Raw genomic sequence first — 17,503 nt, 5'->3', positions numbered from 1 at the left:
ATGTCAACATGTTAATGGTCATTTCTGCTGATATTTTTCCTTCTTTGCCTTTTCCTCTGGGTTTATCCCTGAAATCCTATATGAAATGGGTTATTTTGGGCAAGTATGGTGGCACACACCTCTAATCCTAGCACTCAGGACTGAGGCAGTGGCATCACAAGTTCCAGACCCACTTGAACTTCATAGAGAGACAAAAATAAAGGGGGTATTTTTGGAATGGTTCAGTGAGTAAAGGTGCCTGCCACCAAACCAGATGAAGTGAATTTTCACTCCAGAGCCCATGTGATGATAGAAAGACAAATCAATGTGTCATTATCTTCTGACCTTCAACACACACACACACACACACACACACACACACACACACACACAGAGAGAGAGAGAGACAGAGACAGAGACAGAGACAGAGAGACAGAGAGAGTCAGAGAGACAGAGACAGAGGCAGAGAGACAGACAGAGAAAAAGTCAACGAATAATAAGAAACATAGATTCCAAAGCTTCACATTTTAAAAAGTATTATCTTATCATGAGAAAACTGCTTCCTAAACCTCTTGTAAGCCTCTAGTGCCCTGCACTCAATACCACACAGTGAACTGCTCTTGCTACGAATTTTGTGAATCTGTTTTTTTTTTCTGTATGAAAAGCATCAGACATTGGAGAAGTATTGATGCAATATATGTCGTGCAAGGACATATATATGTAAAATATTGCTTTTATTTTGTGGTAAATAGTGCCGAAGGTAATAAATATCCACGCCTCGCCCATCCACTGCAACATCCCCCAGAGAACACACCCACTTAGCAACCGGGAGCCGAGCTGAAGAGTGACGCTGCGCCTTTAATTCCGGGGCTGGGGTGGGGGCAGTGCAGAGAGGTTCCGCTTTCCCATTCCCTCTGCACCTCCAGTGGCGGCTGTCACCTGTAAGCCGAGCACCGCTCAGGGGCATGGAGCCCGGCGCCCATTGGACAGGACCTCTCAGCTGCAATTTACCCACCAATCTGGGGGCCGGGCCCTGCGCAGGCGGAGGGTAGGAGTCCCAGGTGCCCTCCGCCCGGAGACTTCCCAGCAAGGCGGCGAAGGCGTGACTGCAGTCCAGTTTCGGTGATCGGAGCTCCAGGTGAGCCCGGCTGGGCGGCTGGGGCGACCCCGGAGTCGCAGGGACCGAGCATGGCCCTGGCAGCCGCCGCCGCTGCTGCCGCCGCCGCCGCAGGGGTGAGCCAGGCGGCGGTGCTGGGCTTCCTGCGGGAGCACGGCGGGCAGGTGCGCAACTCCGAGCTGCTGAGCCGCTTCAAGCCGCTGCTGGACGCTGGGGACCCACGGGGCCGCGCGGCCCGTAGGGACCGCTTCAAGCGGTTCGTTAACAACGTGGCGGTGGTGAAGGAGCTGGACGGGGTCAAGTTCGTGGTGCTGAGAAAGAAGCCGCGACCGCCGGAAGGACCCGAGGCCCCACTCCCCTCCAGCCCTGGGGTGCCAGCCGCGCTGGCCGAGTGTGCTGCTGTCCCAGCGGAGGACAACTGTGCCCCCGGGTCTCCCCACTCCCCACAGCCCGCAGGAAAACCGCCGGAGGAGGACTCGTCCGCACCGTCCGAGCTACAGCACACCCCTGAGACCCCACCCTCGGGAGTCGCCCAGGTTGAGGCTCCATCAGGCTCAGAGCCACAGCTCGGGGGACCCGAGGATCCGGAGCTACCTCGGTCCTCGGAGCTAGCCCGACCGGCCAGCGTGCCGTCGGGGCTGGCCCTTCCGATCACAGAGTCGCCAGGCCCGGAGCCTGCACCTCCCACGGCGCAAGTGCCACTGCAGAAGCCCTGCATGCTGCCGGTGCGCTGCGTGGTCCCCGGCCCCGCAGCGCTGCGGATCCGCGCGGAGGAGCAGGGCCTGCGTCGGCAGCGCTCGGAGGAGCCGAGCCCGCGGGGCTCCCCGATGCTCCTGCGGCGGCTCTCGGTAGAGGAGTCGGGTCTGGGACTCCACCTGGGACCCGGCCGCTCCCCGCATCTCAGGCGCTTGTCCCGCGCCGGCCCACGCCTGCTGAGCCCGGACACGGAGGAGGTGCCCGTCGCGCCGCCGCCGCCACCCGCGGTGCCCCTGGAGCCCACGGAGCACGAATGGCTGGTGCGCACGGCCAGCGGCCGTTGGAGCCACCAGCTGCATGGGCTGCTCTTGCGGGACCGCGGCCTAGCTGCCAAGCGCGACTTCATGTCCGGCTTCACCGCCTTACACTGGGCGGCTAAGAGCGGCGACCGGGAGATGGCTTTACAGCTGGTGGAGGTGGCGCGGCGTGGGGGCGCGCCCGTGGACGTGAACGCGCGCTCGCACGGTGGCTACACGCCGCTGCACCTGGCGGCTCTGCACAGCCATGAGGATGCCGCGGTGCTGCTAGTGGTGCGCTTGGGCGCCCAAGTGCACGTCCGTGACCACAGCGGCCGGCGTGCCTACCAGTACCTTCGGCCTGGCTCCTCCTACGCGCTGCGGCGTTTACTGGGGGACCCTGGCCTGCGATCTACCACGGAGCCGGATGCGGCCAGTGGTGGCAGTGGGAGCCTTGTGTCTCGGCACCCCGTGCAGGTGGCCGCCACCATCCTCAGCTCCACCACTAGCGCGTTTCTGGGCGTCCTGGCCGATGACTTGATGCTCCAGGACCTGGCCCGAGGCTTGAAGAAGTCAAGCTCCTTCAGCAAGTTCTTGGGTGCCTCGCCCATGGCTCCCCGAAAAAAGACCAAGATCCGTGGTGGCCTGCCATCCTTCACTGAACTCTCTCGTCGACCCACTACAGGACCTTTAGCTGGTTTAGTGCCCAGTCTGCCCCCTCCAAACTGAATGGCTTGGAGCTACCAAGGCCTTGGTTGTCCTCCCAGGGCCTGTGGCATGCCATCTAAGCCTGTCCAAGACAGGCCCAACATCTGCAGCCTGTCTCACTTCCAGTTTTAGCTTATTGCAGCCTGCTGTAACCAGATGGGCCTCCACCTTCTGGTTGAAATTTGACGAGCCTACGGAGACTGGGATTCTTGTTCTTCGGGTGATGATCCAAGCAGTCATACCTGATCTTGGGAGGAGACTTGAAGTTTAGGGCCAAAGGTTAAGGGGCAGCAGCTGGTCTGGCCCCTGGAGGTGTTAACCAGAGGCCTCTGGGTGGACACATTACCATATCAGAAGTAGAAGGTGGCTCTCTAGATGTTCAAAGAGGGTGACTTTAAGATCTGTAGTGGCTTTGTAATTTGATGCTTTTATTCTGTTTTTAAATTAAAATGAGGTACAGTAACTTTGATAATACCTTTTGAAATTCTATTTTTTCCCGTTTTTAGGCAAAGTAGTAAGACATTTTCAGTTTTTTGCTAACTATTTTGGAAATCTATCTTTTAAAAAGAGATGGTTGCGTCTAAAAGAAATTAGTCCTAAGCTAACAACACCCAAGCTTATCTACCTCATTGTAGGCAGCAGAGAGTCTGGAGTCTTGAACGTGGAGTAACTATTGTGAGCCTAATGAATGTAATTAATTCCAATTATACTGTGAATGTCAAATATTGAGAAACAAGGGTATGATTGGGCTCATGGCCCATACCGTTAATCCTAGCACTTGGGAGGCAGAGACAGTCAGATCTCTGTGAGTTCAAGACCAACCTGGTCTACAGAGCATGTTCTAGGCCAGCCAGGGCTACACAGAGAGAAACTCTGTCTCAAAACAAAGCAAACAACTCCCCCCCCACACACACAGCCCACACCAGAAAAAAAAAAAACTCAAAATGAGCAAAAAACGAACAAAGAGAAGTGCATCTTGAGAGTAAAAGTGATTTAACACAGAGAGAAAGACACATTTTGGTAAATAATTTTAATCTACTCTGGAACATATTTGTGTTCAGCACTAACTGGTGGCTACTTTGATTTGGCATGCCATTTTAATTTTTTTAAATTGTGACTTAATTGTGAATTCTGAATCCATAGTTTTCAGTGCAATGGGTGACTAGTCAAACAAACAAACAAAAAGTTATTATACCAGAAAAAAGAACTTATTAATAGAAACTGAAGTGATTGCTACTTTTTTAATATGAAAGTTCTGAATAAATAATTATGTAACATTCATTTTTTTCAAAAACCACTTGAAATAGTAAATGTGGAGCAGTGACCTAGAATGATTAATTTAACTTCTGCACCTTTGTTCCTTCTTATGAATGGAGCAGGCTTATGGGCCAAGAGGTCCTGGTGGGCATAGTAGAATTGTAAAAGTACCCCCCACCTATAAAGATGTGAAATCTATTTGCTCAGTCAACTTTTTGTATGAAATCATGATATTATTGTTTTTGAAAATTATGTTTGCATGTCATCAGTCATGCTGAATAGTTTTTGTGGCACATGGAGTATGGCTTCCTTTCCTATCTATGTCAGTGAGACCTTTGAAATCATTAAAGGCATCCCAACAGTCAATTATGGAATGATTTAAACAATAAACTAACGTTTCTGTTTTCATTTTGCTTGTGTGGTGTGCCCTTCTCTGGCTTTCCTTATTGAATGTAATGTTATTATTGGGGCTGGAGAGATGGCTCAGCAGTTAGAAGCATCTAATGTTAAAAGCTCTTGCAATGGATCCCAGTTTGGTTCCCAGGACCCACATCAGTCTGTTCACAGACTCCTTTAGCTCTGGACTCGATACCTCTACGTAGACATACACCCATATACACAAATAAAAATAAATCATTAAGATAATGATAACAATAACATCTTGTTCTGTGTGAGACGGAGAGAGTGTGGGTCTGCATGTGCCATGGAGCATATGCAGAGGTCAGGAGACAATTTCAGGAGTCGATTCTCTCCTTCACTGTGAGATCCAGCACTGAATGTAGATTGTCAGCCATGCTAGGCAAGTGCTGTACCTGCTGGACCATCATGCTGCTTCCCTTCCCCCCACCCCCAGGGCTAGAGAGTGAATCCAGGGTGTCTCCCATATCGGACAAAATCACCCACTAGCTACAACCTGCTCCTGTTTTATCTATGGAATGTCCTCTTTATATTTCCACGGCCCCTTTCAAGCATTCTATATTCAAAGAGTTCAGATTTCTTTGCAAAGGAAATGAATCAATCATATAGGCATTATAGCCATGAACCACAGATAAATGTAAGCCCTGATCCCACTCTTTCTACTTCCCCTGCCAGGAACTCCAGCTAGACGGCATAAATTATTTTAAAATGCAAATTAAATCTTCTGCCTCTGCAGAATAAAACTGTGGAGAGCCAATAATCACTGCAATTTGGTGCAGCTCAAGCTCCAGGAGACAGAATGAAACATTAGAGGTTTTCTCTAGTGAAGGAAAAGCCTGACTGACAAGGGGTGGCAAAGGTCCCAGGGGAAGACATGACCTGCCTTGACTTGAGAGACAAGACCCCAGCTAAGGAGCCGTAAAGAGAACCAGCAATCTCAGAGAGCTTACCTCCCAGGAGAGCTATTTCAGCTGTCAGAGGAGTCTTCATATTTCCCCAGTACCCTGAAAACCTCCTGGTGACATGAGCCATTGGCTAAGAGTTAAGAATCAGTAACCCCACAGCTTGGGTGTTAGGAACCATTGTTGTTCCCCCGAAGGTCAAGACTGTGTTGGAACTGTGTGGGAAGTCAGTGAGAATGACAGCGTGTGGGAAGAACCCTATATTGATGACCAGGGAGCAAGAGAGAGAGAGAGAGAGAGAGAGAGAGAGAGAGAGAGAGAGAGAGAGAGAGAGAGAGAGAGAGAGAGAGAGAGAGAGAGAGAGAGAGAGAGAGAGAGAAGTGAGTTATGAAGCAAGCAAAGTGCTTGCTTCATAAACTCATGAACCTAAATTAGATCCTAAAAATCCACATTTAAAAAAAAAAATCTGCCGGGCGGTGGTGGCATACACCTATAATCCCAGCACTTGAGAGGCAGAGGCAGGTGGATTTCTGAGTTCAAGGCCAGCCTGGTCTACAGAGTGAGTACCAGGACAGCCAGGGCTACACAGAGAAACCCTGTCTCCAAAAAAAGAAAAGAAAAGAAAAAAGAAAAAAATCCACGTGGTCAGGGGTAGTGGTACCTGCCTTTAATCCTAGAACTTGGGAGGCAGAAACAGGTGGGTCTCTGTGAGTTCAAGGCTACTCAGTGAGTTTCAGGACAGCCAGGGCTAGCTACATAGAAAGACCCTGTCTCAAAAAACCAACCAACCAACCAACCAACCAACCAACCAACCAACCAACCAACCAACCAAATAAACAAAAAAACCTGGTATGGGGCTGGAGAAGTGGGTTGGGGGGCAGTTAAGGCCACTGGCTGCTCTTCTAGAGGACTGGCATTTTGCTCTTAGCATGGTGGAGCATGGTGGAGCATGGTGGAGCATGGTGGAGCATGGTGGAGCATGGTGGAGCATGGTGGCTCCCAACCTCTGAACTTCAGTTCAGGAGGTCAGGCATCCTTTCTGAGTTGCCAGGGCACCAGGCACTCAAGTGGTATCCACGCACATAAATAAATTGATGATGATGGTGGTGGTGATGATGGTGGCCGTGATATAAAAACAAGGTGTGGTGGCATGTTCTTGTAATCTCAGTGCTGGCAAAGCAGGCACAGAGGGTTCCCTGGACCCAGTCAGCCTAGCCTACTTAGTGAGATCCAGGCTACTGAGCAATCCTGCTCAAAACAAAACAGAACAAAAATCCACAGAAGAAACAAATTAAAAAATCCAAGTGGACAATGTCTGAGGAAAGGCACCCGAGGTTGTCTTCTGGAGACTACACATGTGGGCATTCACGGGCACCATACATTTGCACTTACACACAAGTAAGCACACACACACACACACACACACACACACACACACACACACACCATGAAATACACCCAGGTGAATGTAAATAAATAAATAAATGTAATAGAAAATTTAACTGTTAAGGCAGTTAAGGTGGTAAAGGCTGTCCCAGGAGGAGAGTGAGTTCTTTTAATGGAAGACAGGTTAATTGTTGATGCAGATATGTGTGAGTCACAGCTACAGCACACTTGAAGTGCTTCACATCACCTTTGATGGAGGTGGGGCTTATTCTAGAACAAGCCTCTCTTGCCTAATGAAGATTCGGGGCACGGGTAACGAAATCTGCAAGCTGTGTTTGTTAAGTATGTTCCAGGCACGGTTTGAATATGCCAAAGTTATTAGCAAGCCTTGTGTATGGCATAGATTGTTAGTATCTGGATGCTTTCCTCACCCACCCCATGTGTGTGTGTGTGTGTGTGTTCGTGTGCATGTGCATAGGCACATATGGGGGGGTACACATGGGTGGGTACAAATGCATGTGGAGGTTTAAGGTTGATGGCTGAAATAATTCCCAATCACTCTTCCACCTTCTGCAGTGAGGCAGGGACTCTCAGTCAACCTAGGATTCAAGGATACAATTAGTCTCCCTAGCCAGCTTGCTCTAGGGATCCCCGGTCTCTGCCTTCTGAGGCTAGAATTACAAGTGGGCCACCACGCCCATCTGGCATTAATATTGGTTTTGGGGACTGAACTCTGATCTTCGAACTTGCCTGCCAAGCTCTAGTACTGAATTGTGTCCCTGGCCCACTAATGTCTAGATTTTGTTTTTGTTTTTGTTTTTTTGTTTTTTTGTTTTTTTGTTTTTTTTTGAGACACAGTTTCTCTGTATAGCCCTTGCTGTCCTGGAACTCACTTTGTAGACCAGGCTGGCCTGCAACTCAGAAATCTGCCTGCCTCTGCCTCCCAAGTGCTGGGATTAAAGGCATGCGCCACCACTGCCTACCTTCTAATAGCTCTTTCTCGAAGGGATTGATTGTGTCTTAAGAAAACAGCATCTTAGGGGGCATGCCAAGAAAGCTGGAGTGTGGAAGGCTGAGACAGGCAGTTTTAGAAATTGAGACCAGCCTGAGTTACATGTCTAGACGATGCTTCAAAAACAACTAAATGGGCTGGAGAGATGGCTTGGGGATCAAGGGCACTGACTGCTCTTACAGAGGTCTTGAGTTCAATTCCCGGTAATAACATGGTGGCTCACAACCTAATGTCTAGATTTTAAGTCAGGAAGCTGAAAGATTGCAAAGGTCAGAAGAAACATGTCAGGCTCACTTCTACTGAGTGGCAGAGAGGCATCGTATCATCCCTAGACCCATTGACTGTGAGGGTCAGTGTTGGCAACCTGAATCTGACATTATCTAGAGAGATGGGCCTCTGGGGATTACCTTGATTATATTACTTGATCTTGGGTGGGACCACACCCTGGGCAGGGAATCCTGGACTGAGTAAAACAGAAAGGAAGCTGAGCAGCAACATGCTTGCATCCATCTCTCTCTGCTTCCTGCTTGGACTTGGTGTGATCAGCTGCTCCAACCTCCAGTGGCCTTGAATTCTCTGCCCGGATGGACTGCGTCCTGGAACTGCCGGTTTCTTTAAAGCCTCACTCCCTTGCTTTGCTTTTATCACATGGACAGATACCACAACAGTGACTCTGGGCTATTCTCCACACTCCATCTCCTTCCTCTGTGGGATGTAAGACTGGCGGCTCCCATCCTGCTCCTGCAGACTGTGGGAGGAGGGGCCACACCAAGTGAATAGTTAGGACTCTTGGAGATCTGCAACCTGAGTGGTATAGCAGGTGGGTGAGTGGGTGAGGGGGGAGGGGGGCGGGTGGTGAGTTGCTTCCAGGAGTTGCTTTACATAATTTTTTAAAACTATATTTGTGTTTGCAAAGAAATACACCTCATTCTATTAGGAAAAATGATTTTCCAGTAAACGGAAGTTAACACACCTTTGTATGGTAGCAATTAGAATAGGATCAGCAGGGCTGGAGCAGTGGCTCAGCAGGTAAGAGCACTGGCTGATTCTCCAGACGACCTGGGTTCTATTCCCAACGTGGATACGGCAGCTTCTAGTGCCATTCCATTTGGGACTCCAGTTCCAAGGGATCTGACAGCCTCTTCTGAAATCTGCAGGCAAAGCACTCATATACATAAAATTGTGTATCTATCTATCTATCTATCTATCTATCTATCTATCTCTCTCTATATTTTTTTGAGACAAAGTCTCATTGTCAGGTCTAAATTCTGTTGACTAGACAAAAGTCAGCATTCCTCAGGAATACCAAAGGAGCCAGTCCCCTTATCACTGGTAGAAAGCAGAGGTGGCTATCTGTGGTGCCTACTGTCATATTAACACATATGATGGCCTCCAGGCTCTCTCAGTATTACAAGGACCTGTTACAGAGTCGGAGCTGGCATCCTGGCCCTTCTCACCTGCCTCTTACCTTAAACTTCTCCAGCTCATGGGTTTCCCTCCCCTAGCTTCTCACTCTTGTTCTAACCTTGCTATTTTAGCTATGTGCTCCCCTGGTCTCTGGTCTCCTTTTGTCTCTGTCTCTGTCTCTCTCCCCATATATTTACATATTTAATATTTAAATAGACACATGCATATATACATATTTAAATCTAAGGCAGACTTGATGGTGCCTGTCTTTCTCCCCACCCCCGCAGGTAAAAATTACACTTTTATTTGAGTCACCAGGATAAAGATTCACTTTGTGGTTCAAGTCAATGTTTAAAATCATAACAGGCCAGAAAGAATTGATCCCAAGCACGAGACCAAGAGGGAGGGGACCAAATAGACCAAAGAAAGATGACAACCCGATATAAAAGATGAGTGGGTGGCTTCACACACACACACACACACACACACACACACACACACACACACTCACTCATACCCAGATGAAATGTTGGTACCTGTCTTTCAATCCCTGCACTCAGAAAGTAGAGGCAGAAGTATTTCTTTTTTTGTTTTTGTTTCTATTTTTGTTTTGTTTTTCAAGACAGGGTTTCTCTTACTCTGTAGACCAGGCTGGCCTCGAACTCACAAATATCGTCTTGACTCTGCCTCCCAAGTGAACACTGTCTTTCTTAGCTCACATCCCTCTACTACTCTTACCTTCTCCACCTAAACTGCCGCCAAGTGAGCTGAAAGCACTGTCAATCTTTATTTATTTATTATATGTAATATACTGTAGCTGTCTTCAGACACCCCAGAAGGGGGCGTCAGATCTCTTTACGGATGATTATGAGCCGCCATGTGGTTGTGGGATTTGAACTCAGGACCTTCGGAAGAGCAGTCAGTGCTCTTAACTGCTGAGCCATCTCTCCAGTCCCAGGTTTTTTTATTTTTTATTTTTTATTTTTATTTTTTATTTTGGTTTTTTCGAGACAGGGTTTCTCTGTGTAGCCCTGGCTGTCCTGGAACTCACTTTGTAGACCAGGCTGGCCTCAAACTCAGAAATCTGCCTGCCTCTGCCTCCCAAGTGCTGGGATTAAAGGCGTGTGCCACCACTGCTCACCTGTCAATCTTTATAAAGGTGCTCTCTGGGGCTGGAGAAGTGGCTCAGTGGTTAAGAGCCCTGCTTGCTCTTGCAGAGGACCTGGGTTCCGTTCCCAGCATCCACATGGTACTTCACAACCATCTGTAACTCCAGATTCAGGGGATCTGGCTTCTTCACGCAGGCGTCACGTAGATATACATGTAGACAAACTAGTAAACATAAATCTAAAAGAAGAAGAGGAGGAGGGGGAGGAGAAGGGGGAGGAGGAGGAAGAGGAGGGAGGAGGAGGAGGAGGAGGAAGAGGAGGAGGAGGAGGAGGAGAAGGAGAAGGAGAAGGAGAAGAAGGAGGAGAAGGAGAAGGAGAAGGAGAAGGAGAAGGAGAAGCAGCAGCAGCAGCAGCAGTTCTGAAGGAAAGAGGAAAGGAAGGATTCAGGGAGGAGGGGAAGTAGAAGGGGAAGATGTAGGCAAAGAAGAGAAAGCATTGAGCAGGGCATGGGATGGGGAGAGAAAGAAGATCTCTTAATCCACCCCTCTCCCTCAGAGGAAAAAGAAATACTCTCCATGGGAAATGAAGGGTGATTTAAATACCAAAGCTAACGGTCAGTGGCCCCCCTAAGCAGTGGCCGGGCTGTGACAGTAACACTAGGGATCTTAAGAGGATTTCTTCACAGCAAGTGTACTCCTTCTCGTTCCACCATTCACCTCTTCTGGGTACAGAGCATTTGCCCTAACCTTCCCTGGGAGCCTCTGCCATCTTAATGGCCAGCGCCTCCATCGGTATCAGTGAGGACCCAGAGTTTCCACTAGTTACTGGCTGAGGTACATTTTGTAACGAACAGAATGTTCTCGACAGCTTGCGGTGCCGAAGAACACAGCTTCCCCATTCCATTTCCAATTTACAGTATTAAAGTAAAAAGTACACCAATTAAATTAGGAGGAGGAGGAACAGCGGGGGTGGGATGAGCAGGAGGCCGTGGTGATGCCTGTTGCCCAGCAACAGCAGCCCAAGTCAAACATCCAGCAAGACCCAGGGCACCGCCTCCAGCAGCCGAGGGCGTGAGCGACACCGAATCACTGCTCAAGCTGCGGAGGCGGCGGACAGATACATTCCTGGATGCATACTCTGGGTCCACATTCCCAACTTTCCTCCTCGGCCCATCTCATTTGGTCTACAATTTTCCAGCGTAGGCCAGGTGGCAGTGAAAGGCAAGCTAGCCTTCTCCTTCTTAGCTAGCTAAAATTTCTTTCAGACAGAAGCAAAAGACTCAGTTCTAGCTTTCAAGCCCAACAGGGACATTGCCCATCAGAACCCGGCCAAGTCCTGGTGGCTTAGCCTGGAGCTTAGGCGAGTTCCCCAGGCTGCCGGTGGCCACTGTGTGGGTGGAAACTTCCATGATAAGGGAACAGCGCCATCTGCTGGCAGCGTGCTGCAGGGCCAACCCATCAGGTTTCAGGGACCTCCAAAATCTTGAAGTCTGGGATGCTCTGATGTGAATTCCTGAGTGCCCTCAAAAGAAACCACCGATTGGACAGGATAGAAACTGAGGCAAGAGGGAGACAAGATCAGACTGGACACAAGAATCAGCTCTGGAACTGTGGCTCTGAAAAACTGTCAGGGTTGAGCACCAAAATCTCCTTATTTCCCCTTCGAAAAACCCGGCGCAGAACCAAGGTTTGTTCTAGCAGGAAGATGGCAGTCGTCCCTATCCCCACCCATAAGCTAGAAGTTCTTTGAAATACACACTTTCCATTGGCTGAATGGACAGTGTTAGGTGTGTTTCTAAGAATATCATAATAGAAGCATGCAATGGGAATTGCGTAGGGCAACAGGCAGAGACCAGCAGCTTCCATGCAGAAGGCTCCCTCCAAGAGACCTTAGTGCACAGACCCTGCCCACAGGGTTCAAAGCAACAAAAGGAAAGCATAACGTTAGAACCCGAAATGGCCTCAGTAGGAACCCCATATGCTTTTTATAAAATACCACAATGAGAACATTGTTCTGTGCTCAATAGGCCGACTGTTGCAACTGAGCTTTTAGTATGAATGCAGCCATTTACAATTCCCAGCCATTTGCACTTAGTGACAATACACATCAGAAAACAAGCCCAGAAGCAGAGATTTCTCGCTTTGAGGTCTGCTCTAAATACACACACACGCGCATGCCTTTTAATGTGCCCAACTTCCAAAAATACCCTGAGCTTTTTTCGAGAAAATATTCTTAGCCATGCTGTTTGCAGCTGAGATACTGAAGCCAGTCTCATGTTAATTTGCAAAGCTGGTTGCCTGTATGTGGGGCCGCTGTACGAAAGGAGACCAGTTTGTCCTGTGGTTTTGGACCATCACATACCACCTCAGGGTCAGTCTTTTCCAAATAGAGTACAAGCCCTCATTGCCTTTCTGGGACTTCAGGCCTCACTTTCAACTCCTTCCCTCTGCTCCCTTCTTGTTTGGTTGATTCAGAGCTTGTCTCCCACCAACAGCTGGATAAGCTCAATTCTGAGTGTTGAAGTGTGTGTGTGTGTGTGTGTGTGTGTGTGTGTGTGTGTCGCAATAAGGTGCTAGGTTGCTCTGTAACTCATGGTTCTCAAGAAAAACTTCCCATCTCCTCCTGGCAAGTGCTATGATGACAGACTCTACATTTATTTATTTATTTATTTATTTATTTATTTATTTACTTATTTATTTAGGAGGAGGCATAGTTAGTTGGTGACAAAACCATGTGCTTGTGTATGGATATGTGAATGCCATAGCATTCATGTTGGATCAAAAGACAACTTCTGGGGGCTGGAGAGATGGCTCAGCGGTTAAGAGCACTGACTACTCTTCCAAAGGTCCTGTGTTCAATTCCCAGCAACCACATGGTGGCTCACAACCATCTGTAATCTGTAATGGGATCTGATGCCCTCTTCTGGTGTATCTTTTATGTATACTTACACATAAAAGAATAAATAGCCAGGCAGTGGTGGCACATGCCTTTAATCCCAGCACTTGGGTGATAAAGACAGGTGGATTTCTGAGTTCGAGGCCAGCCTGGTCTACAGAGTGAGTTCCAGGACAGCCAGAGCTATACAGAGAAACCCTTTCTCAAACAAACAAACAAACAAACAAAAAAGAATAAATAAATTTTAAAAAAAAGACAACTTCTGAGAGTTGGTTCTCTTCTGTGGAATCTGGGGTTTGAACTCAAGTTATCAGACTTATATAGCAAATTCTTTTGCCAGCTGAGACACCTTACTGACCCAAGACCTAAACTTTTGTGGTGGTGATCCAGTTACCAGGGCAGTTATCAATTGCTGTGGTGGTGATGGGGCAGTGGAATGACCCTCAGCCCCTCCTGCTTTCAAACCTGGTTCTCCAGTCTCCCCAGACGTTGCTGGGTAGACTGGCCCAAGTCTACCAAGTCCCTCTTCCATTCTAGTCAGCCTGGACTGCTGCTGGAGTTTGTCAAGGAGACACACACACACACACACACACACACACTTTCCCTTGTCGTGTGCATGCAATGCATGTTACTCTTAGAGAATTCATAGAAAATAAAATACAATGCTTGTTTACACCTTAAGCAGCAGTGTTCTCCTTTCTCGACCCCTCTGCCTCCCACCGACTCTGACAGAGGGACTTGCCATCACATGCATGCAGGGTTTATGATCCTTCCTCAAGCTTTGTTTTTGTGGATGTTCTAATAGGGATTGAACCCAGGGTCTCACACATGGCAAGCAAGCACTCTACCACCCAGCTCTATCTGCAGCCCTCTCTTCAAGTTACTTTTACATTTATTTGTTTACTTGTGGGTGTTAGGCCTGCGTGTGTGTCTGTGCAGTACTTGTGTGCAAACCAGAGAGTGTCAGATCCCCTGGGACTGGAGTTACAGAAGGGTGAGGCCATACAGCCTGAATGCCAGAAATGGAACCCAGATCTTCTGGCAGAACAGCAAGTGGTTTCAACTACTGGGCCTTCTCTCCACACACACCACCCCCACCCCTGCAGCCCTCATTTTATGTCTTATTTTGAGGCAGAGTCTCCTAAATTGTCCAAGCTGGCTTTGAGTTCCCTGTGTGGCCCAGATAGGCCCTGACCTTGCAATCTTCCCATTTCAGCCTCGCATATAGCAGGGATTACAGCTACTCCACCAGGCCAGGCTTTGAATACTGCAGTTTTTAAGACCCACAAATTAATTCCCAAATAATTACAAACTTGAATAAGGTTACAGGAGAACATTGTGGGAAGATGTGTCCTGGGAAGGCCTGGTCTGACTCCTCCCTACTCCCTCAAGGGAAAGCTCTCTATAAAGAGTGGCCCCAGTTGTGGGTGAGCCTGGGACAATGTTCCCACCTCTTCCACCTGTAACTAGATAAGGGTAGCAAGAAAAGGTTGTTTCTCTAGAGGACGGATTCCTGGGGCCCAGGACAGTCTGGGAGAAAGGGGATGATGGCTGAGGTCGCTCCAGATAGTGTCCAGTTGGTCCTTTAGGAACCGGATTCGATCGTCCAGGCTGCGCTGCTGTGACATGATCCTGGCCTTGGAGGCCAGCAGCACACAATAGGAGCGCAGATGCTCTGCGGGCAGCTCCCGCTCCAACACCTGACGCAGGGTTTGCTCCCGCCGAGCCACGTGCTCCTTCAGCTCCTTAGCGTCCTCTTGCTGTCGTTGCAGAAGCAGGAGTCGCTGCAGCAGAGAGGCCTGGAACCACCGGGAGAGGGCGCAATGAACACCGTTGCTACCGGGAAGATCCCGGCGGTAAAACGAAGACCCCTCCAAACCCTGCTCTCCCTCCAATCTCAACCTCTTTTACCCTCTCATCAGGATCGCTGTGTGAGCCCGCCCTAGCCAAGGCGAGGTTTACACGGGCCAGGCGACTGCCTAGCAGCAGCAGAAGGCCAAGCACGCGCTCTAGATCAGTCATGAATCGGCGGAACCGTTCCAGCTCCCGGGGTGTACAGGCCTGGCTCACTGCAGCCTCCAGAACTCCGTTGTGTTGGGTCCAGTCTGCGGCGGTCCCACGCAGCCGCTCTTGCTCAACGTGAAGATCCTGCAGCATCTTTTGGAGGAGGCGGGCTAGTTCCACCTGATGGGAGGGTCCAGGTATTCAAAAACTGGGCCAAGTCCGGATTTCTCCAACCAGACCCTAAGCCGCGGCCCCACCCAGCTTCCATCCCCCTACCCACCCCACCCCACCCCACCCCAACTCACTTTCTTGGCTTGGGCGCTGTTTCCTTCTGGAAATCCCTGACCACTTGATTGGTCAGGCACAGGGTCGGAGGTAGAGTTTTCAGACCTTGATGCCTCCTGGGAAGTAGGCAGCTCCTGGGTGAGGTGGCGTTCGCAGAACCTGAGGACAAAGCCAAAGTTGTCTGAATTTTTCTGCCTTAGACTGCAGATACTCAGAATCAGGAGTCCTTAGTGCCTGTTCTTAGTGCTCACCCTTCCTCCGATGCACTGGCAGCCTTCTCTCCAGCCTCCTCACGGGCTGGCCTCATCGCACTCAGGATCTCTTCGGCAGGAAAAAGCCCATCCAGCAGCCCCAGAGGTGGCTCTGGACCCAGCTGGGCGGCAAGAGTATGGCTCAAAGAGGGATCCAGTCTGGCCAGCTCCTGAACCAGCTTCTCAAAATGCCGGCTAGGCCAACTAGGCTTGGAACCAAGCTGGCCCCAAGTCAGGGAAATGAGGTGAGGGGGACCTGGAGTCTCAGAGTCTGAAGGTCTCAAGACATCAACTGAAGGAGGCTTGGGCAGGGTTTTCTCTGTAGCTGCAGAGGGGTCAGGGGTCCCGTTGATGTCAAAGGTTGGGATGTCATCATTTGTAGTCTCAGGAGTGCTTGTAGGTCTGGAGATATCCACAGAGCCATTCACCCCTTGCCAACAGTTGTCTGCTCCTGGGATCCCCGGAACCTCATGGATGGGGCTCTCTGCTGAGACTGCAATCTGACCAGCTTCCTTGCTTAAGCCATTTTCACACTGCTGGTACGAGGTGCTGGAAGTGGAAGGGATACTGAATCAGAAAAGGCTCTGGTACAGACAAGAGCTGGCTTTTCAAGGGCTTGGCTGCTTGCCACCACCCCCACCACCTAGGCATTACAAGAGAGTTTCCAGCCCTCTGGCATTTTCTAGATGTATATGTGTGAGGAGAGCGTCTCTCTGTGCTTGGACACAAGAGGGGACTCACCTGGTCGGGAGCCCTTGGGGGGCACAGGAATCTTGAAGTGATGGTGTTTTGGCTTCTTTCAGGAACACGTCATCGTCAGGGAGGGAAGGGCCCAGAGTAGACACTGAGATTCTCCGACTACAGCCAGCTGGTTTGGTTTGGGGGGCTGCTCCAGGACACACCACTGCAGCCTCCTTCTGAGTCAAGAACCTAGAGGCAGGGAGCCTACAGTGACCAGGAAAGAGGCCCTTTCCACTGCATCCATTGCACCAGACAAACAGCGGAGCCCGCAGTTTGTGAAAGACAGTCAAAAGTCTCAGACTGATTAGACCGTTGTCAACTTGGATGGATTTGGAATTACCTAGGAGACACACCTCTGACAGACTGTGAGGGTGTTTCCAGAGAGGTGTCACTGAAGAGGGAAGATGGATATGTGTTGGGGCTGGAGAGATAGCTCAGTGATTAGGAGCACTGACTGCTCTTCCAGAGATCTTGAGTTCAATTCCCAGCAACCACATGGTGGCTTACAACCATCTGTAATGAGATCTGACACCCTCCTCTGGTGTGTCTGAAGACAGCTACAGTGTACTCATATACATAAAATAAATAAATGGTTCTTTTAAAAAAAAGAAGTATATATGTGAGGAGAGTATCTGAGATTGTAATCTGACTGAATGTGGGCAGAGCTGTCCCCATGGACTGGGGTTCTAGGACTGAACAGAAGTGGAAAAAGAAAGAGAGCTTAGCCGGGCAGTGGTGGTGCACACCTTTAATCCCAGCACTTGGGAGGCAGAGGCAGGTGGATTTCTGAGTTCGAGGCCAGCCTGGTCTACAGAGTGAGTTCCAGGACAGCCAGGGCTACACAGAGAAACCCTGTCTCGAAAAACCGAAAGAAAGAAAGAAAGAGCGAGCACGGAGCACCAGCAGGAGTATTTCCAGATGGAGGGTAACCAGAACCCTCACACTCCCTGAATGCACGCCTTCCTGCCGTGATGGACTCCACTTTCTTCAACCACGAGGCAAAATAAGTATTTCTTCTTTAAGTCCCCATTCTTTTTGGTT

General features: G+C 49.5%; 2 protein-coding genes across 3 annotated transcripts in view; one reads left to right on the top strand and one right to left on the bottom strand.

The window, feature by feature from the left end:
- The first annotated feature begins 796 nt into the window (after positions 1-796).
- Sowaha (sosondowah ankyrin repeat domain family member A) lies at positions 797-3,659 on the top strand. Its single transcript, XM_031351984.1, has one exon. The coding sequence runs from the start codon at positions 1,168-1,170 to the stop codon at positions 2,815-2,817; it is 1,650 nt and encodes a 549-aa protein (XP_031207844.1). The 5' UTR covers positions 797-1,167; the 3' UTR covers positions 2,818-3,659.
- Positions 3,660-14,435: 10,776 nt separating this feature from the next.
- Positions 14,436-17,503, bottom strand: part of Shroom1 (shroom family member 1) — an 11,016-nt gene continuing 7,948 nt past the window's right edge. Inside the window, exons 4-8 of one of the 2 annotated variants that reach the window (XM_031352333.1) lie at positions 16,463-16,666; positions 15,722-16,270; positions 15,491-15,629; positions 15,093-15,365; positions 14,436-14,980 (exon numbers count right to left, since the gene is read on the bottom strand). In XM_031352333.1, coding sequence (XP_031208193.1) covers positions 14,648-14,980; positions 15,093-15,365; positions 15,491-15,629; positions 15,722-16,270; positions 16,463-16,666 — 1,498 coding nt within the window. In that variant the 3' untranslated portion in view covers positions 14,436-14,647. The remainder of the gene's footprint in view (positions 14,981-15,092; positions 15,366-15,490; positions 15,630-15,721; positions 16,271-16,462; positions 16,667-17,503) is intronic. The other variant, XM_031352334.1, reaches the window with a different exon arrangement.

Source organism: Mastomys coucha, unplaced genomic scaffold, assembly GCF_008632895.1.
Source record: "Mastomys coucha isolate ucsf_1 unplaced genomic scaffold, UCSF_Mcou_1 pScaffold5, whole genome shotgun sequence".
Taxonomy (NCBI): Eukaryota; Metazoa; Chordata; class Mammalia; order Rodentia; family Muridae; genus Mastomys; species Mastomys coucha.
The sequence above is the reverse complement of the archived record's forward strand: the minus strand, read 5'-3'. Positions and strand labels throughout refer to the sequence as shown.

What these genes read in the sequence shown, in the direction of transcription:
- Sowaha (XM_031351984.1), top strand. Translation starts at nt 1,168, where the DNA reads ATGGCCCTGGCAGCCGCCGCCGCTGCTGCCGCCGCCGCCGCAGGGGTG.